This window comes from Arachis ipaensis, chromosome B8, assembly GCF_059453495.1.
Source record: "Arachis ipaensis isolate K30076 ecotype BB chromosome B8, ASM5945349v1, whole genome shotgun sequence".
NCBI lineage: Eukaryota > Viridiplantae > Streptophyta > Magnoliopsida > Fabales > Fabaceae > Arachis > Arachis ipaensis.
In genome coordinates, this window is record NC_142443.1 from 78,352,870 (window position 1) to 78,374,420 (window position 21,551).

General features: G+C 34.4%; 3 protein-coding genes across 5 annotated transcripts; 1 reads left to right on the forward strand and 2 right to left on the reverse strand.

Moving 5' to 3' along the window:
* Positions 1-1,096: 1,096 nt before the first annotated feature.
* LOC107643578 (coiled-coil domain-containing protein SCD2-like) lies at positions 1,097-10,383 on the reverse strand. Of its 3 annotated transcripts, none has more exons than XM_088497353.1 (9): positions 10,152-10,383; positions 9,184-9,494; positions 8,990-9,085; positions 8,382-8,559; positions 7,320-7,427; positions 7,177-7,237; positions 6,799-6,916; positions 2,896-3,038; positions 1,097-1,423 (listed from the first exon to the last, which is right to left on the reverse strand). In XM_088497353.1, the coding sequence occupies exons 4-9, from the start codon at positions 8,457-8,459 to the stop codon at positions 1,386-1,388; spliced, it is 546 nt and encodes a 181-aa protein (XP_088353479.1). In that variant the 5' UTR covers positions 8,460-8,559; positions 8,990-9,085; positions 9,184-9,494; positions 10,152-10,383; the 3' UTR covers positions 1,097-1,385. The 3 variants fall into 3 exon arrangements, with proteins under 3 accessions (XP_088353479.1, XP_088353478.1, XP_016202747.1); XM_088497352.1 differs by lacking the exon at positions 10,152-10,383 and adding an exon at positions 9,878-10,128; XM_016347261.3 differs by lacking the exons at positions 1,097-1,423; positions 2,896-3,038; positions 10,152-10,383 and adding exons at positions 4,815-5,235; positions 9,608-9,690; positions 9,878-10,128.
* Positions 10,384-13,241: 2,858 nt separating this feature from the next.
* On the forward strand, positions 13,242-13,700 carry LOC148548539 (uncharacterized). The gene has a single exon (XM_088495638.1). The coding sequence runs from the start codon at positions 13,242-13,244 to the stop codon at positions 13,698-13,700; it is 459 nt and encodes a 152-aa protein (XP_088351764.1).
* Positions 13,701-19,784: 6,084 nt separating this feature from the next.
* Positions 19,785-20,827, reverse strand: LOC148548540 (serine/threonine-protein phosphatase 7 long form homolog). Its single transcript, XM_088495639.1, has 4 exons — positions 20,394-20,827; positions 20,155-20,242; positions 19,877-20,073; positions 19,785-19,788 (listed from the first exon to the last, which is right to left on the reverse strand). The coding sequence occupies exons 1-4, from the start codon at positions 20,825-20,827 to the stop codon at positions 19,785-19,787; spliced, it is 723 nt and encodes a 240-aa protein (XP_088351765.1).
* Positions 20,828-21,551: the final 724 nt, after the last annotated feature.

Sequence of the window (21,551 nt, forward strand, 5' to 3'; positions counted from 1 at the left end):
TTATATGTATGGGAGGATTTTGTTTCAATTTCAGTCATCTGACCTTATCTTTTCCTATTTTTTGTCTTCCTATATAGGGTTGGATGAAGTTTTCTGAAGAGATAAAGGCGACTCTTGGCACAATGGTAAAGCACAAAGTTTTCTTGGTTTCAAATGGAAAAACTAGTTTCTTTTTTGTTCAATTTTATCATGAGAAAAATATGTATTTTGTTTACTTATGTGACTTGATAACTTAACAAGTATGTTAATTGACACTTGGAAGACCTTTTTATATATATGCAATATATATTATTAGCTTATTCTCCCTATATTGATTAATTGAGTTTAAATATTTAAATATTGTTAGTGTGTGCTATATATTCTTTAAATGTCATATAAATATAACAAAGATAAAAAATATATTGCTTTAGATATAAAAAAAGAGAACCTAGGAAAAACTCAATGAGGTGTTGCTTTAGGTATTAGAAAAAGACAACTGCAAATAAACTTAGATAAGTGTTATTTTAGGTCTATGAAAAAGGCAACTTAACAAAATTTGGATAAGTGTTGCTTTAGGTATATGAAGAAACAACCAGAAAAAAACTTATACAAGTGTTGCTTTAGGTATATGAAAAGGTAACTAAAAAAAATCTAGACAAGTGTTTCTTTATATATTAGAAAATACAACTCGTATAAAGTGTTGTTATAAAGTTTCATCTTAAGCGTTGAGTTTGGTGCTCTAAGGCAACCTTTTCGTAGAGTTGCTTTTTTTGTAGAAAAGGCAACATTTTTTGAAAGTTGCCATAAAAAGGGTTCCCTTTGATACATAAAAACGTTGTCTTAGACCAAAGATAACGACCGTATAGCCAATCCCCTAAAAAGCGTGTTTTGTCGAAAAACGTTGCTTTTAATCAAAGACAACATTTTTTTTTATTATAGACAATATTTTTAAAGGGTTGCCTCAATTTAAATTTATTGTAAAAAAATATATAACTATTTTCGCCTCTTTTGCTTTATAGTGTAACGTCTAAAATATAATCTTCAAAACTTAAAGTCTTCGATTTACTTCCTTCATCAAAAATAATTATTTTCGACTAACAGATGGTAACCATCAACTAATGATACAAGAGAAAGGTAGGTGGGAGGGTTTAAGAGACAATAATGAGCATATATATCCATATCCAGATGTTGCACGGAGCTGCGTAGGGGACTTTCTGAGAGTACTAAAATCCTAATGAATTGCGGTCAATGTCATCAAATTTCGAAGGAGTGTGAGTGAGTGTCTGAGGTTCTGAGCGCCTCAAATTGTCTCAGCATGCATTCTTCATGATCATTGTCTTCATCTGTCTTTTCTCATAAAGCATTTTCATGAAACTTTTCCATGCATCCATCCCTGTATGACCCTTTCACCCTTGCAAATTATAACAAGGACACGTGACATCACCTGCACAGTAAATTCTCTGTCTATCAAAATGTCCTGTAATTTCTTCATAACAAAATTTCAGGCTACAAAAATATATAAACCCATTACATATTTTTTTAAATTGGTCCGTACTACCTTTTTATAAACAAATAAAAAAATCTGACTCCTCTTTTCATTATTTTGTAATTTGGTTTTTATTTATTTTATTTATTTATATCTAACGTGAAATCCATTAATCAGTACTCTATCTTTTTGATTGGTTCCTCTCACCTGCAAAACTCCATAAATACCACTTGTCTCCATGATATGGCCCAAGCCCCAATGCTTATGATCCGAATTTTCAGGAAGATGTTTCTTGAATTTCAACGGTTATAATATTTGTATGTACGTTTTGAAATATATATATGAACTCTTAAAAATTTATACTTAAGATATATTAGTTCTTAAAAAAAGTATACCGATAAAATTTTATAAAATAGAATTATCTTAAAAATTTTATTGATGCATTTTTTTTCAGTAATACAACACAAATTTTTGAACATTAATTTATAAAAAAATTTGGCATAACTTCTCATAAAATTATATATATATATATATATATGAAAAAGTTTAGGAAACTAGCATTTTTATTAAAATCTTGTCAGTACTTAATCAATAAAAGAAAAGTGAGTAATCCCATATCATTAGATGAAATCTCACACCATTAAAAATATTAATGATGACTAATTGATGGCTACAAATCACAAAATTTACTGACCTTTAGCATTCCTCTATATATATATATATATATATATATATATATATATATATATCCACCTTTACGGTTCACACAAATCCAACAAACTTTAATCATGAATTAAAACTTACAATCTACTATAATATATCCAAAATAACCTAATCAATTAACTAATTAGTTGAGTTTCTAACTAATTAAGTGTGTTAATTTGTTCATAATCAAACCAATAACCTAATCAACAACACCTCAAAACATGTTTTAATTAGAATAAAAACAAAAATCAAAATCAAATAACGAACACAAAATTATGATAACAAATCAAAACCAAACTTATAATAACAAATCAGAATCAAATAAAAGAACACAATTATAATAACAAATCAGAATCAAAATAACGAACATAAAACTATAATAATAAATCAGAACCAAAATTATAATAACTTATAATAACAAATCAAGATCAAGTAATGAACACAAAATTATGATAACAAATCAAAATCAAATTTATCAAAACAAAATCAGAATCAAATAACGAACACAATTATAATTGTAAATCAGAACCAAAATAACAAACACAAAAGTATAATAACAAATTAGAACTATAATAACAAATCAGAATCAAATAACGAACACAAAATTATAATAATAAATCAGATTCAAACTTATAATAACAAATCAGAATCAAATAACAAACACAATTATAATAACAAATTAGAACCAAAATAACAAACACAAAAGGAAAGTTTAGAAGCATTACCTGAGCACCAACGCCAAAAAGAATAGGGCAGCAGAAGCGGCGGCAACAGCAACGGCAGAATTCGACAGCAGCAGAATCTGACAGCAGTAACCGTGATGAATAGTACCGACGAAGAGGAGGCTGCTAGCCGGTGTCGGAGGAGGCTGTCAGAGAGATGAGAGGGGTAGAGAGAGAGTGGGAGGTGAGAGGCTTAAAGAGAGAGAGAGAAATTCAAATGAGGAGAAAGAGGGTTCATGATTCGAATTTAGGACACAATTACCGTCGAATTTACCGGCGCATAAATTTGACGGTAACATGTTGCGGGATATCAAAACGCAGTGTTCCACTAAGTAGATTTATCGTCGGAATTTTTCGACGGTAAATTCGTCCCTAAACTTCGCACCAATTTCTCCCGTTTTTCCTCTAATTATTACCGGTGAATTTACTATCAGAAATGAGAATATACTGATAATATTTTGACACTACGAATTCCACGCCTAAACCGTAGGTAAATCCATCGGAAAGACGCTGCTACTCAGCGATGCTAAATCCAATAATATTCAACGTTTTTCTTTTTTAGTGAGCAGATGTGAACACACTACTTTTAAATTAGTCTCTATGAACGTCTTAATTTGAAGTAACTTACCCATGTTTGTTATCTTAAAAACTTTATTGGTACTTTTTTCTTTAAGGATTAATCTGTCTGAAATATAAATTCTCAAAGATTTATTTATCGCTTTACTCTTAATTTAATAGCTGATTTTTTGTATATATGGAATATAATTTGATAGTGAAAAGGACAAATCAATGACTCACTTTTTGGTCGGCGGACATTTAAGTCCTTGAGGATTTAAAAAATATTTAAGTTCCTGACTTTATCAAAATTTGGACATATCAACCCCTAAGTCTAATTTTTCTAATTTTAAAAACTCTCTTACGTGTGCATCTATATCAACTAGGTCAGTACAATGGGAGTTACGTTTGATTTTTCCGTTGAATTTGATAAACCCAAATGAACAAAAAGGATCAATATGTCCATATTTTAAAAAGGTCAAGGAGTTATATGTATTTTCAAATTCTCGAAGACTTAAATATCTACGGATCAAAAAGCTCAAGAAGCTATTTATCATTTTCTATATTATTGTATCACCTCTGAATTTTCGTCCATGTACTCTTATTTCTATGTTCAACTTTTTTTCACCTTTGAATAATACTAGTTAGATTTCTAATTTTAAGAGAAATGCCAATATAATGATATATAGACACAAACAGAATATATAAACACCTCACTCACTATTTTTGGATACTGAAATAGTTTCTAAATGGTGGTGCAAGTGATGGCTATGGTATAGGGTGGCAGCAGGAGGAGCATGAATGAAGTGTTGGGCGTGCTATAAGTTTGTTTGTAAGAGCATATCATTAGGGGGGTCTTAGCGCACATGGACTGTTACAATCACACCACCTGGAGATAGCAACTACAGAGAGTCACAAAGTCTTGGACTTATGTGTTTATTGAAAACAACGAATTATTAGGGTAGACATTTCGGTTCTTATTTTTCTATTTAATTTTAGGTTATTATTACGGTTCCTACAATTAAGTTGTTTAACACAAACATAAAAAAAAATAAGATTTATTTATCATTTCTTTTTTATTACTAAAAATTGGTCATGCTTAAATAGATTCGACAAGAATTTAGAAGGCATCACAAATTTTTTTTTAATCTTAATTCATTTAAACTAATTCATAGAAAACTACTCTATATCACAAGGTTCGAAGAACTTTATCAGTCATCACCTATTATCACATGATATTTTATTTGGTAAATTCACACAGACTACAGAGAATATTATTTTTCAGATTAGAGAATGCATGGGATAGAAATATATTCCAAATAAATTAAACTTGACGAGTATATTAATCAAGCTTACAAGTATGCATATTCAATCATCAAAGCTCCAAGATATATAACGATCTATACGCTTATATATCTATAGTTTAACTATTTTTTAGGACCTGATATCAGAACTTCTGATAAAAGAATCTAACGGTTGATTTTCCGTTTAATTATTCACAGTGGTCGGGTCCTCTCCGTTGTCGCGACGTGCAGTGCTTCCAGCTACCGTGGCTCCCCTCCTTGCGTTGCGCAGCCGCACCGAACGCCACAACTCCTTCTGTCCCAACGTGTGGCGCCTCTGCCCACTGCAGCTCCCTCCCTTGCGCCGTTCCGCTTAGCCAACCACCGCAGCTCTCTCCTCGCGTCGCGCATCCCCGCCAATTTTCTACCGACGCACTTCCTTTTCCTCGCGATTCGCACGACGCATACCACCTCATCACCCTCCTTTCCCTCGCGATTCACACGACTGCTGACCACCGCAACGCCCTGTATTAATGTGTTTTTTTCTTTTTTAAATTTTTAACTGTTTTTTTAATGTTTCTTTCTAAGTAAATGGATGTTTCTTTTGTAGAATTTTACATATGTTTTTTTCATATTTTTTTATGTGAGTTATTGGACGCTTCTTTTTTAGGTTTTGTGATTATTTTTTTTTTCAGGATGCATTCCTTGTTTTTTAATGATTTTTGTAACTGTTTTTCTGAATTTTCTGATTTTTTTTCAGGATGCATTCCTCTTTTCCGTTTCTTTTTTAGATTTCGATATTTTTAGGGTGCGTTCATGTTTTTTGTATTAGTTTTTTATTTTTTTTTCAATTAAATGGATGTTTAATTTTTTTTACATGGTATCAAATGTGTTTTTAGTAAATAGATGGCTTTTTATGTGAGTTATTAAATATTTTTTTTTATATTTTGGAATTTTTTTTTTGGAAGAAGACGATGCACGTTTTTTAAAATTTAATTTTTTTTAAAATTTAAAAAAGTGACTAAATTAGTTGATATTCTAATTGGTTTACCTAACAAAATTGAAAATTGTTTATTTGGTGCATAGGTCAGACTACAAAACCTTTTGTTTGATATTTAATTTCTCCCTCAAATACATCATGAAAAACAATTCCCATATATGAATGAATATGATCGCATGCTAATATAGATTAATTAGTTCTAAACCATGCTCGCTCTAGGTATTCCTTTCTTATTAATTGTTATTACTTAACGGCACAACAGATAGAAACCTCTTTTTTTTTTTAAGACTTGGTTTACACTACTATATGATTGACTTTTGCTAATATTTAAAAAATATTACCAAATTATATTAAAATGTTACTTATATATATTAATAACATTTTAACAAATATTAAATATATCCTATGTTACTAAAGAGTTTTACTAACATTTTTCTAAAGATTTAATTACATTTAGTAAAAATATTACAAAAGATATTCTATAGTAATATTTTGAGAAATGTTACCATAGATATTTCTTGGTAACACTTAGAAAAATGTTACAATAGATGGTTTTTGTAACACTTAAAAAAATGTTACCATAGATATTTTTTGTAACACTTAAAAAATATTACAATAGATATTTTATGTAACATTTAGAAAATATTACCATAGATATTTTTTATAATACTTAGAAAAATGTTACCGTAGATATTTTTTGTAACACTTAAAAAATGTTACAAAAGATCTTTAGTAATTTTTTTTAGTTATATTATACTATTTTTTATTTTATATTATACACAATATAAATATACTAAAATTAATTACTACAACATAAAATATTTCATTAAATTCACAAATTCACAAAATAAAATTTTTATAGACTTTTTTATTAATCAATAATTATTGTACAAGTTTGCTTCGTGATGCAAATAAAATGAGAAAAAAATACTTATAACACTTAAACTCTATGAAAAATATCATGAAACAGAACAGTATTACTAAAGAAGAAATAACATGAGCACAGATTTGTCCTATAACGCTATCAAATTAGTATGAAATGAAGAATAAGAAGTCTTTATTTCATACCTTTTTTTCCAGCATTTCTCCTTAACTTTTTGTCCTGCAGAAAGAACAAACTCAAAAGGAAGAGGGGCTAATGATGACCAAAGTTCATACTTTGAAATTGCAACATCTGCACAGATGTCTATAATTCATAGAAAATGTTACACAAGATAAAATTTAGCAATAATGACTTATTAAAATCAACTAATTCATATTTATGCTAGAATAATAGATAAACACCCAAAACATTGTGTATGCTAACACATATACTATGACCAAAGATTAATATATTGAACAATTGATATTAAAATGGCTTCTATGTCATGTCAGGAATGGATGCCATAATCCCACATCCCCAGAAGAAAATAATTAAAAATAAAGCTAAACCAAACAACAGCTTACCATATTTTGCAACTAAACCCCAATACCGAGCAAGCCAGCACTTCTTAAGAACAACTTCCTCCTAAAAAGACAGCAATTTATCAGTAAGTTTCCTAAATAACTAGCATATTCCAACGGAATTCTACAACAGGGGAATTACATACCATTTTTTCTGAGTTAATATCATTCTGTGTCATTGCCCGAAGAGCTTTCACTTCAGATTCAGCTCTATTTAGCTGGCTCGCAGCAGCTGCCACTTCAACTTTTGCATTCTGTTGGAGAAGAAATCATTTCAACATATAACAAGATTTTTTACAGCAGTTTAATTTGAAAGATACACATGACATCAATTTAACTATTGTAGAATTTTTGACATTATTAATAAGTTTATGACCGGACAAATACATGATGTAATTTTGTTCATAAAAATTGCATTTAGTATGTATTTAATAATTCATTTTCCATAAACTTATTAATTTACTCTTTCAAGGACCAAAATTATATCATATTTATCCTTCTGGTAGAACTAAACTGGTATAAGAAAGAGATAAAATGCATTTCTTTCAAGAAAATTAATGTTAAAAATCTTTCAACGACTAAATTAAAGTTACATGAAGTTTTGAGAAGATTTATAGTTAGTTTAGTAAGAGGAAGAAAAATGATGATTTATTTTAAGAAGGGTTAAGCAATATTATACTAATTCAATCTAGGGAAACACCATTAGGTATGAAAAGCCGCATCTCCAATTTCTCTCTGAATCAAACTTGGGTTAATAATAATTGCCTTTGCTAATTTTTCTCGTTAATCCATGTTCTCTCAGGCAACAAAATCAATTAACATGTACAAGAACAAGAAACACTACGATAGGTACACTTTAGTCTCTACTATCTTGCAATTGAAAATGTAAAATAACTAACTAACAAACTTGTAATTACTAATAATGGTTATAATAGAATTTCTCTAATTAAGTTACATGATTGAAAACTCACTTCGCATATTTGCATAATCAAATTGAAGAATCACTTCTAAGAAAATTAGATAATAACCTTTAAATTTGACAGTAATGCGAACTCCACGAAAAAAATATATAGAGAAAAAAATGAAGTTTTCAAAGAGTAATAATAAAACCATTATTAAAAAAAATAGATAAATAAATAAAGGAAAATAATCATAGAGATAACTTCAGCAAAGATAGAATTTACCCAGCACGCAAGTCATTTAGTCACCTCATCACAGTAGGAACTCCCAAATATATTAAATAATTTCCTTGCGCCACCAGGAAATGGTCGGTGGTAGTTGGGCATGACAACCACTTCTTCTAGCTGCTGTAGGATACTAGGTTCACTAGGTGCACAATGCTGCCCAGAAATACCCTTTCCCAGCACTTCTTTACAAACTGAAAGGCTGGAGAGGAGCATTGAGGCATGAATTATTGGGAACGGGTCAATAAATAGTAGTTTCACCAATTACATATATGCCTACTTTTATTGTTGAACAAGACTGATCCGACTGTTTAAATTTTTAATTAACTAGTAGTTGTGTTTACAAAATTAGGGAAATAAAATCATGAACTTAAATTAATCAGATGAAACAGAGGTTAACTATCCTAAAGGAACTATAATATAGCACGTAGAAAAGTAATCCAATATTTCTCGCAGTTGCAGTACTTTCCATAATCAAGTATGATATTGCTGATATTTAAAATTACATTATAAGCAAGAAATACTAAGCATATTCTTATATTACAAAGTTAAGAAACTAATAAACCAGTGAAACTAACAAGAAGGATATATAGTCTAGTGTAAAACTTGGAATCTTAATATTAACAGATTACCGATGGAACAGTCAATGTCAGTGTAGCCAGCTTTACATTCACAAACTCCATTTGAGAGATAGATGCCATTGTCATTGTAGTGGCTGGGGAAGGAATCTGGAATAAGTCAACAATTGTTAACAGAGGGAAGAGTAAAACAACAATCATTAACTAATAATAAGTATGTGGAAATACAACATAACATAAGAGCTCACGTTTACTACAATCATGACCATGAAATCCAAGAAGTAATTGTAGCGTCCTTCAACAAAATCTCCATTGAAGTTACACGCATTGGGACATTGCCCAGACACAGCCACTGGGGCTGTGTTACAGAGCTCATGGTATGCAGGGCAGATTAATTCACCTATGGGAGAATACAATGAAGGATGATAAGTTTTCAATGCAATGGGAATCTAACATCAATGTGTAAGCAAACAGAATGGTAATATTCTCTATTAAAGCCAGGAAACTGAATGGGTCCACCAGCCCGAGGACACACTTTCCAGATACCATCAACAGCAACCTGTATGTAGCATATAAAGCTTTATTCAAGACTTCCGCAATAAAGGGAAAGAAGGCAAGAGTAACATACACTTAATAATGAGAACATTTCACTTATCATTCAAACAACCATACCTTCTGGTTCGATCTCATCATTTTAATAAGATATATAGTGACATAAAGTTCTGTGAGGCATTTCTTCAAACACCTTAAATGCACTTCCAAAAGAATAAAGAACTTCCATTAAAAAAACTCGTACTAAAAAAAATTGGATTCATCATCATTCATCAAACACAACATATGCATTCCTTGGCATAACAATGAAAATTCATTAACTATAATTTTTTAGCTATAATTGGAAAGCCAAATGAATAAACAAATTCAGCAAAAACTAAGAGAAGTTACTTGTGTTGTTGAAGTTTCTCTTTTTCGATCTGCAATAAGAAACTCCATTGCATGATATTGATGAATCGCTTAAGGCACAATCAGGTAAGAGAACTAGCATGAAAGACTTGTGAACCTATCAAATCAATCTTTTCATTTCCAAAATGATTGAAATGAGTAGTGAAGCATGAGATTAACAAAAGGCACAATTTTCAGAAGACATGGATTCAATTCAACGAGATTAACTTTAGACATAAGAACACAAGCATAAAATAATAGATTATGTGCTACGTACCTTAAGAGTTTCCAATTCAGATCCTAGAGTAGAGAACTCACGTTGACGGTGACGATGGCACGATGAAGGCTTCGATGACAGTGGCGGAAGAGAGATCGAAGAGTCAGAGCAAGAGATTGAAGAGGATTAAAAGGCGGATTCAAAACTTCAGAGCAGAACACGTGATTGTGGTTTCTATCTTGAGGAGAGATCGAAGAGGCAGAGTAAGAAATTGAGGAGGATGGAGACGAGATTTCACCTTTCAAAGCACTGAGAGTGAGAGTCAGATGTGGTTTTGATTTTGAAAACTAACTGAGAATAGAATAGCTGAATAGGTAACACTTTTTGTAACTTTTTAAAAAAATAAATATATTTGCTAACATTTGAGTATAAATGTTACTTAAAATTTAATTTTATGATAACTACTAACATTTTAACAAATGTTAACATATAAATGTTACTAAAAATCTAAAACGTAGTAGTGTTAATGGTCATCATTTCTACTATGTAATAAGTGCATTTAAATTTAAAAGTTGGTTGAAGCTATCTCAAATTAAAATTTTTGACAAAATAATTAACTTTTGACATTTGAGTTAGTCAAATTTTGCGACTAATAAACTTTCTAATAGTATATATGTTTATCAATTTAATGTGGTATAAGCAATACAAGTTGAAATATTGAATTATCCATCATTATCTTTTGACCATGTAACTAATCTTTTAAAAAATTCATATTTCAATCTAAACTAATTTTGACATTGTGATCGATTTTTAAAATTTCATATTTTCTCTAATCAAAACCAAATTATTTAAATTTATTTTTTTGCACTGTATATATTTTTTTAATAAAGAATGACTGTGATACTTTTTTTGGCTAAATAATTTTAATATGAAATTTAGAGGTGAGCTTTATCTAAAAATAAAAATTTTTAGTGTATATACAGGTGGGTGGACGTTGTAGGGGTGCAGCCACAACATGCAGCTAACGTGCTAATTCAGCACGCAGGCAACGAGTTGGACACATGTCCAAATCTCATGCAACACGGATAGTGCGTGTTGCCACGTGTTGACAATTCCTTCAACACGCATAATGCGTGATTCATACGTGTCACCAATGGCATGTAACATGCAACCTACGTACTGTACACATGGCAGACGCTAGTTGGATGGCATTGCAACACATGACCTGCAAGGTGTGTCTTCTGCCTATAAAAATAAGAGCTTGCAACCATTTTGCTTCATTGTGAGAGAAGTATTTTCCTCTAAGGTCAGTACGATGGAGGGCACTACAAATATAATTGTTTATCACAACAGTGAGGTCGTACGAAATACGTACGTATGAGGGGGTGAGATTTGCGTGCAAGAATATGTTTTCTTTTGTGGTTCCGTGCATTATAACGTTCGCGGAACTACAATACGGGCTCTATCAAAGCATAGAGGCTGATACTTTAAAGAGGGTGACCAACATTCTTTACAGGAGTCCAGTTGTCGTATTTGGCGACCTGATATAGTTTGAGGTTATGCCAATCGTCGACGAAATAAGTATTCAGCAGATGTTTCATATTCAGCAGCAAACTCAGGTGTAACGCCTGAGGATTGAGTTATTTGCTGAGTTTGAGCATATAGCTGCAGATGAGGTTTAACATGACACAAATGTGCAAGATGACAGAGTTGGGGCGTACTTGGGAATGAACAATGATAGCGATGAGGAGTTTGAAGCTACTTACGAAGTCGATGATGAGGACGAGGACGACGATGGGGGAGGTGAGGCAGTGCCAAAAACTTTAGCGGCTCCAGCCGCAGTTAGTCACTGATAGACGTTTGTTAGTCACTGATAGACGTTCCACCTTTTATGCGTAGCTTGGATCTTGATGCCATGCATGCATCGGAATTTTTCGAATATGCAAACATAGGTACGTGAGCAGTTGGTAGTATGTTTACTTGATTTTCTTTTAGCGGATCGATGAGCGACAAATTTGTTTTCTTGTTGGTGTTGCTGATTCTGAGAATGGAGAGTTTAGAATCAAAGTGGAGTACGCTTCAAGAAAATCAGTCGTTGCGGCAATTCGGAGTTATACTATCTCCAGAGGTGTCGATTATTCGAGCCACAGACGTTCTATGCAAAGTGCAAGGACTTATGAACGTGGGTGCGACTGGTTTATATGAGCCAGCTTGATACATAAGAAAGCATGTTGGGAGATTCGGAGGTACAACGGGAGGCACACCTGTTCCATGGGAACAATCTGATAGGATCACTCCAAGTTAGACTTGAATTTGATTGCTGAGGCTATGAAGCCATTGGATGAATTCGACCCATCCATAAAGGTCAAATCTGTAATTGCGGAGGTTCAGGCAAGATTCAACTACACTATTAGTTACCGGAAGGCTTGGATGGAAAAGCAGAAGTCGATAGCCAAGGTTTTCAGCGGATGGAAAGAATCTTACCAAGCTTTGCCGTTGTGGTTCTTGGCAATGGTTCAGAAGATTCCCAGTTCACAAGTCCAAATAGAAATACGACCCCTGTATAACAGGAATCAAGAGGTGGACGGTGTTAGGATACTTCATAGGGTATTCTGAAGTTTCAATCCATCCATAAGAGCTTTCAAATATTGTAAGCCGCTGGTTCAGGTTGAAGGGACCTACCTATACGAAAAATATAAAGGTTTTCTTTTGGTTATAGTTGTGAAAGATGGGAATCAAAATATTGTACTGATTGCTTTTGCCATTTTAGAGGGTGAGACTGCTGATGCGTGGCACTTTTTTTCTCAGTAATTTACGAACACATATTGTAAGAAAGGATGACATGGGTATAATCTCCGATCGTCATGAGTCAATCCGGGCCGCAGTAAATCATAGCGGAGGTGATTGGAAACCTCCGCGAGCATGGTGGATGTTTTGTATTCGATACACTGGTAGCAACTTCTTAAGGGAATTCAAGGTCCATACTTGCAAAAGCTTGTGGTCAACATTAGGTATTCAAGGACAGTGGAGGAGTACAAAGTCAACTACAGGAGGTTGCAAGAATGAGGCGAGGCATATGTTCGTTGGTGTGACAACATCGAACGTCCCTAGTGGGTGTTGGCATTTGACGAGGGACATCGATGGGGTCACATGACGAAGAACCTTGTCGAATGCATTAATTTGGTGTTGAAGGGTGCTCGAAATCTTCCTATATTGGCGCTAGTCCGAGCAACATATTATCGGTTGAATGAGTTGTTTATGCGGAAGAGTATTGAGGCTTACCAGCACAAGCGTGCTGGATTTACTTTCTTTGAGTTTGCCACTCAGCGGATAGAGGCAAACATGCACCGTGCAGGTAACATCGTCGTGCACTGGTTTGATAGAAGAAACTTGGTGTTTGAGGTTCGCGAAATACCTAGCGAAAAAGTGTTAGTTGTTGATCTTGCGCGACGGAGGTGTGAGTGTGGGCATTTTCAGGTGGAGCGACTTCCATGTCGACATGTTATTGCGTGCTGTGCTAACCAGCAACTGGATTGGCAGGTGTATGTCAGCGATGTATACAAGATGTCAGAGATTTGGAAGGTCTACAAAGTTTTTTGTCCCGTTTAGCAACACGGAGACATGGCCTAATTATCTGGGACCGACTATGGTTGCGAATCCGGCATTGAGACGAAAGTCAAAAGGTCGTCCCAAATTGACTCGCTATCTGAATGAAATGGATTCACGGAAAATGCGTTGTCCCCAAGTTTGCCGTCTTTGCAGGAATCAGGATCATAGTCGCAGACTCGCAGTAGATGTCCTCAACGTGCTGGACCAAGTGGGGTTGGTGGCAGTGGTGGCTCGTAGGGTTTTGTTTCTAGTGGTGGTTTGTAGGGTCATAGTCGTAGTATTTTTAATATCTATATAATTTGAGTCAATGTATTTCAATTCTGAGTTTCAGTGTCGTTATTTTCAGTTAATGTAGTTCAATTTTGGATTTTGATATCTATGTAATTTTCAGTGTTGTTCAATTTTCAGTTAAGCATTCAATTCTAAGTTTGATTCAAACTATAATTTAATACAACAAATAAAACGATGAAAGAACGATGAAGTAAACAAGAAATACAACGATGAAGTAAACAAACTACGAGGATTTTGGAAACTAAAACGAGAAATACAATGATGGAGTAAACAAAGTTTGACTAAACGGAAAACTAATACAACAAATACAAAGTTCGACTATCCCTTCTTCTTGAAAATGTTCATCGCCATGTTCGCTATCCCTTTAACACTTGACAGTGTAAACCTGGTTGGTGGACGGACATCTGTATGTAGGTTGTACTGATGGCCCCGACCAACTACCTGTCCCTCTGTCAGAGTAGACCCACCTGCCTCTGCCTGTCCTTCTACTGGACCTGACCCAACTGTCAGGGTGGAAGGACTAAGGATATACTTGCCAGCAATCTCCTGTGTCGGCTCATTCAAGTCCAGACCGATCGAAGCTTGTCTTGATGCATTCATACGAGACCGGTCAATCCCTATATGTGACTCAATGCATACACTGGCTCAACTATCAAGTATGGCCGGTGGATGGTGTCGATGAGCCGAACCGTCGACCGATGCTCGGTGGGATTGCGAATACTACTGTGGTGGGATGGCTGGGATGTAAGCATCATGAAGAACAAGACCACTACTCTCAAAGAATTGACAGATGATATCGTAGTCCCCCGGTGTATTTACCTGTGGTGAGAATGGGGGAATGTCTACGAGCTCGAATCCAAGATTGCTGTGTTGGTTGTGACGTGATCTGCGATGAGATTGATGGCTATGATGTGAGCTGTGGTGGGTTGACTGCCCATGATTCGAGATGTTGTGCTGAGGAAGATGTGGACGATGATAAAGAAACAGCTGAAACACTGCATAAGGCTGTGCTGGCTGCTGGGGTGGATACTATGGTGGCTGCTGCGGTGGATACTGGTATGGCTGCTATGGTGGATACTGGGGTGACTGCTGCGGTGGCTGCTGAGGAATGACATCCGACAGCCTAAGGTACATATCGTATGCTCCAATGTACCAACTCCGGTAATCGACAGACGAAGTGATGTTAACAATTGGTTGCAGACCCCGATCTCGCAGACAACTGTTGCGGCGATTACCCATTTTTGTATCCATTCGTCATGAATCACGCGCCAGTCATGGTGCTGAACTCCCCGAAGTGTATAGAAATATGTGTCAACTGGTATGGCTTGTGATGCCAGAGGGGGAACTATGCATATTTGTACTGGAAAATCACTCAATCCACAGGAATCCATTCGATACACTTGAATGACACCAATGGCCTCACCGTGTCATAGACATCAAGGTGTGTATGTAGTTCGGCAAGAATGATGATGCCGACATACGACCTCTATACAAATTGCAAAATATTCCGAGGGGCATTAGATTATTAACAATATCGTAAATTATAACAGAAAACCTCAAAACCCATACTCACCTCTTCTATAAAGTTGATTGCGTATCTAATAGACTCTTGAGTCATAGCCATCCATTTTCGGGTCCGTAGATGATGACTCCATCTACAACATAGAACATTATTCACATAGTTTGAATTACATCTTAATTGTAAACCATAAATAGCATACAAGTAAAATTCCAATAATATGATAACGGTTACCTGCGTGCCATCGGTATCTCAGCCGGCTCAAGCTGGTGTCGGGGAATGGGTACCATCCAAGGCATACGCTCCCACGCCCAATCAAACAACAATTAAAGTGGGTCATCCATCTCCTTACAATCATACCGTGATACACGACACAGTGACCTGTAAAGGTGCGCGAGACAAGCTGACCCCCAACTGTAACTGCTGATCTGATCAAAATTTTGGAGCAGTGGTAGATATTTCGCGGAGGCATATGCCGTCGACTTATCCGCAAAGAGGGTGGTACCCAGCAGACAAAAGATGTGACACCTAACATAGCGCATAACAGACTCCCTGGTGTCCAAAGGCTGTGTGTCTCTAATATGACAAACCCATGAAAGATTTATGTAGCTATTGGAGGAACTGCTCAATTGGGATTCATTGCCGAATATTGCGAGGCTGTGGGTGACCAAGAAGTCGTGACTACTATCGGTCCAACTAGTCACAACCTCTCCGTCAATCGGTACGCTGAATATGTATAACACGTCCTCAAGTGTCACTGTAACCTCACCCACTGGCATTACAAACGTATGTGTCTCCCGCCGCCACCATTCAACAAGAGTAGCTAGCATCGCGGAATGCTCTCTGATCACTCCAACTCTCGGAAGTTGGTAGAATCCAGTGGTTCATAAGGCTTGTTTAACATCCGGATGGCACGTCTCCGGTTGGTCAAGCTTATGGGGCAGAAGATTCCTATTAGCTTGGTAAAGTCCAACCACAAAAAAAATTAATTTAATAAATAGCAAAAAAAAAATAAATTAATAACAAAAAATAAAATAATAATTACAAAAATTTAAATTTATTATATTCACATTCATCTTTTTTATTAATTTCATTAATAAAGTCATTTTATTAATTGAAACATAACATAAAGTAAAAATAACATTAATTAAATAAATAATAAAATAATAACAACATACTAACAACACAAAAAAAAAGAAAAAAAAAGCCTAACATTAATTTCGAAAAAAAAATAGCTTAACATTGATTTCGAAAATACCCTATCAATTCACTACAACTTCTCATAATAATATTTATTCAAATAATTATACTAATAATAATACAATTTAAATGCAAGTACTAAATTATTTCCGATTAATAATAACATCATAATAGAATATCCAGTAAAAGAAATTAACAAATTTATCTTATTAAATAACTTCAATAAAAAAATTTCTAAATTTATTAAATTACTACAACTGTTAATAATAATATTAATTCAAATAATTACACTAATAAAATACAATTTAAATACAAAATTTTATATTATTTTCGATTAGTTGTATTATTTTCGATTGATAGTAATATCATAATAAAACTGCTGATAACAATATTAATCCAAATAATTACACTAATAATAATACAACTTAAATACAAAATTTTAAATTAACAAAAATACTAAACTTATATAATTAGGCTGTCCCAAATAATTAACAACATGATCTTCTGGAGACATATAATTACGTACCATTTTTTCAATTAACACACTAATTAATCTCACTCTCACTCTCAAAAAATATCATCTCTTCCCTCTCAGTAACTATCAAAATCCTCCGTCCATAACTCTCTCAACCCTCTCACCAAATCTTCCTTTCATGCAGCGAATGAACACCCCACCTCCTTTTAAAGCCTTTAACGAACCCATTCTTTGGCTTTCCAGGAATATGATGGTCGCGTGCATGGAGACCACCCTGCCAAGTGGGCAATACATAGGGTGTGTGGTGCTAGGGAAGTGACACGTGGCTGCGACGCATGGTTTCAGATTCCGTGCTACTACAACATGTGGGTTTCGTGTTGCATGCATGCTCGAAACGTGGCTTGGAATCTCTGCGATGGGGACATGGGAAACAAGCAAGGAATCACTGCACAGTCAATACGCAGGTTGCGTGGTGCATGGAGGCTCGACAAGTGGCAAATCTCTGCGCATCTCTGCTTTGAATATTTGCAAAAGCTGATGTTTTTTGAAAAATTAACACGTTTAATGCGTTTTAAAATTGTGTTGTCTAACATTCTACATTTTTGCAAAATACCTCAAAAACTACTATTAAAAAAAATCATCCATCTCTTTTTATATATAAAATAATTTCTGATTTTTTTTTAGTATTTGTATTTTATTTATTGTAAAAGAAAATTTTTTTAGGCTCGAGATATATGCCTCATAAGATTTCAGTTGTCAATGTTGAATTGACAATTGCTATTTGTACATTGTCTTTTCAATGATTATGTAGCAATATAAACCAGCATATGTGTTCATATATATAGAATATAAAAATATTCATTCATGCATGCATGTAAATTATGTAGAATTACACGCTAATTTGAAAGCTATTTATCATACATGTTTGTTATTGCTCGTAAGTGAACTGTATTATATTTTTAGGGTTTCGATCTTATTTCACCTACAAAGTGGATTTGAGAATATTATATTATGGAAAACTTTTCACGTATACCAGCCACTTTAATGATATCTTGGTGAACCATGTACGGATTTGGTGACGAGTATGAATGTTGTCGTGTTGCGGGAAGTGCAATAATGGCAAAAATGTGCATGAAAGGATAGCATAATGACGACTAAGGGCACTTCCGAGTGAGGGGCACATTTTTTTGTAAATGGAAAAAAATATGGTGTAACACCGTAAAATGGAGGCATGGCAAAAATATTTACTGCTATGGTGTTAGAGAAAATCGTAATCTGTGTTTTAGATTTTTAAATTTTTTTATTATTTCTGAAATTTACTAAATGCAGGCAACGGATATTTTTTTTGTTAGCCCAAAACGTAGGTTGCGTCTAGGAATGGGTTTTTTGTTTTTTTTTTTTGGGAAACCCCAAAACAGTAGGTTGCGTTTTACTTTGGTCAGAAAATTTTTTTGGAAGCTACAAAACGTAGCCTGCAATTTGAATTAAAAAAATTATTTTTAACAAAAGCCTTGCCTGTAAATACGAAGCGAGACTCATGCTAGTGTCATCACTTCACTTCTATTCCTATTTCTCTTTCTTCCATATTTGAATGATACGTAGTGTGTTTTTTTGGCATTTAATAGTGTCAAAAAAGTCAGATTAGGTGAGGTTGAAGTCATGGAAGGTATTGCAAATATGCGAGTGTATTTTAAAGGTGAGATTATACCAAACACACACGACGGAGTGACTTTCGTATGTGAATGTCCGTTTTCATTTGATATTCCATGTACCATGAGTTTTGTAGAGTTGCAAAATGGTCTTTGTGAGAACATACAAAGTCACATTTCGAAAAGGGTGAGCAATATTTTGTACAGAAATCATGTACAAGTATTTGGTGGAATGATACAGTTTCAACAAATGTCCACCACTAACGACGCATGCATGTAGCGGATGTTCTATATTTATCAACAAACCTGATTTCACGTGCTGATGATAGAGCTGTACGTTGAGTTTGAACAGCATGCGGGGATGGATACGGTTGGTGACGATGTCAACGCTGATGGACTCGGGGATTTAGACTGGGAAGAAGATAACAATGACACTGAAAAGGAGTTTGAAGCCAACTATTAAGTCGATGACGAAAATGATGACAGAGACTTGGCATGCAGTCTGGCGGTACAGAATAAGGCGGATGCGATTGTAAGCCAGCACCCCTTTGGCATTCCATCTTTTATGCGGACTTTGAATCTCGAAGCCATGCATGCCCCAGAATTTTCTGAGTATGAGGATATCGGTATGTTATCTTATGGTTATTAACTAAAGTTACCACTACCATTAATTTTATTTGCCTTGTACTAACAGTGGTTCCTTCATCGTAGGTGGAGGCAATGTTGCGGCGGAAGATGGCGAGTTTAGGGTCGGAATGGAATTTGGTTCCAAGGAGTCGGTGATATCTGCAATCAAAAGCTACACTATCTCTAGAGGAGTTGATTACACTGTGTATGAGTCTGAACCACAGACATTCTATGCAAAATGCAAGGGTTATGGTGAATCCCGTACTGCTGTGTGTACTACTCGTAATACACTGGGAGAGGATGAAAGTCAATAATCTCCTTGCCTAACTGCAATGTGTTATAGCGGTCAGATCTCCACCTATTAACCCATTGACTGTAAATCTCTCCCCAGTCATGGTTCTGTACTCCTATCAACCGCTTGCAATGATCATGACCAAGGTCGAACGCCGGACCTGGTGGAAGCTGTTGCATCCCGAACGGTCGTCTAACTCGGTCTGTCGGGTGCCATTCTATGCACTCAAATGACACTAGTGGCGACTGGGTGGAGCACATAAACAAATTGGCAGCGAGGTCATCCGGAACCCCCACTCCCATATACGGCCGCCATATAAACTGCACATTAGTTTCCAAGAGGCCGATTAGAAAAATTATTCTTCTGAATAAAAACATTGGACATTAATGGTTACAACTTACATCGTCAACTACCATGTCGTCGAGTCCTCGCCTAAAATGCGCAGTAGGCCTCCGTATATATCTTGTATGTCGGCGCCAATGAGTCCACCTAACAAAAAACAGAATAATAATAATAAGAATAACAAATTAATAATAATAATAATAATAAAAATAATAATAATAATAATAATAATAATAATAATAATAATAATAATAATAATAATAATAATAATAATAATAATAATAATAATAAACAATACCGTTGCGCAAGTGGAATACCAACATCGCCGAGCTGATCGCGGGGTATAGGTGCCAGGAGCGGTATACGCTCCCATGCCCAAACAAAAAGCAGTATCAGTAGGCTATCCATCTCTTTATAGTTGTATTGTGATGCACGACACAACGATCTGTATAGATGTGCCAAACTGGCTGCCCCCCAACTGTATGCTGAAATCCGGTGAAAATTCACAAGTAGCGGTAGAAACTTCGAGTTCAATGAAGTGGTCAACTTATCCGGAAACACAACTGTTCCGAGCACGCAGAAAATGTGCGCTCGGACGTACCGCTCAATAGACTCTTGAGTGTCACACGGCTCGGTGTCTCTGTCCCGCCGGACCCATGCAAGATTAACCTTCCCCAACACGTGATCTTGCGGACCGGGCTTCCGACCAAAATATGCAATGCAGTTCTCCATAAACCCTAAACCCTAAACCCTAATATAGCTCATATCTTCCAGTGTCACCGTCACTTCACCGACCGGAAGATAAAATGTGTGAGTTTCCGGCCTTTAGCATTCCACCAAGGCACTCAATAGTGCAGAATGACCTCTCATTTCGCCTACTCGTGAAACGTGTTGAAACCCAATCAATGCCAGTGCCGCTGTAACTACCTCGTTAAAGGTCTCTGTCAGATCTAGTTTTTTAGGCAATAAATTTCTGATAGCCTGTACTTAAAAAATATAATAATCATAATAATCACAACAACATTACTCATGATAGTAATTATTATAACAAGGTTACTAATAATAACAATAATATTAACAATATAATAATGATATAATAAAAATAATAACAACAATACAAATAATAATAATAATAATAATAATAATAATAATAATAATAATAATAATAATAATAATAATAATAATAATAATAATAATAATAATAATAATAATAAAATAATTATTTAATTAACTCTACAGTATTCTATTCTATTGTTATTATCATAACATAACAGTAAACAATAAATTATTAAGAATTAATAAAAAATTATTAAACAATATTCTTTTTTTTAATTTATTATTACACAAATCACATAAAAATTAATAATAAATTATTAAAAATAATAAAAACCTTTTAAACAGTTTTATTTTTATAATTTATTACACAGTACGGTTAATATCATAAAAATTAATAATA

Bases quoted from the DNA above. Each gene is read 5' to 3' on its own strand.
- LOC107643578 (XM_016347261.3), bottom strand. From the start codon at position 8,459: ATGCCCAACTACCACCGACCATTTCCTGGTGGCGCAAGGAAATTATTT. The intron at 6,917-7,176 runs GTAAGCTGTTGT...TATGAATTATAG, and splicing joins GGGTTTAGTTGCAAAATATG to ACATCTGTGCAGATGTTGCA. The intron at 5,236-6,798 runs GTATGAAATAAA...GGTGGTCAGCAG, and splicing joins GAGAAATGCTGGAAAAAAAG to TCGTGTGAATCGCGAGGGAA.
- LOC148548539 (XM_088495638.1), top strand. From the start codon at position 13,242: ATGACGAAGAACCTTGTCGAATGCATTAATTTGGTGTTGAAGGGTGCT.
- LOC148548540 (XM_088495639.1), bottom strand. From the start codon at position 20,827: ATGGAGAACTGCATTGCATATTTTGGTCGGAAGCCCGGTCCGCAAGAT. The intron at 20,243-20,393 runs GTATTGTTTATT...GTTTTTTGTTAG, and splicing joins GGTATTCCACTTGCGCAACG to GTGGACTCATTGGCGCCGAC. The intron at 20,074-20,154 runs GTAAGTTGTAAC...ACTAATGTGCAG, and splicing joins ACGACATGGTAGTTGACGAT to TTTATATGGCGGCCGTATAT.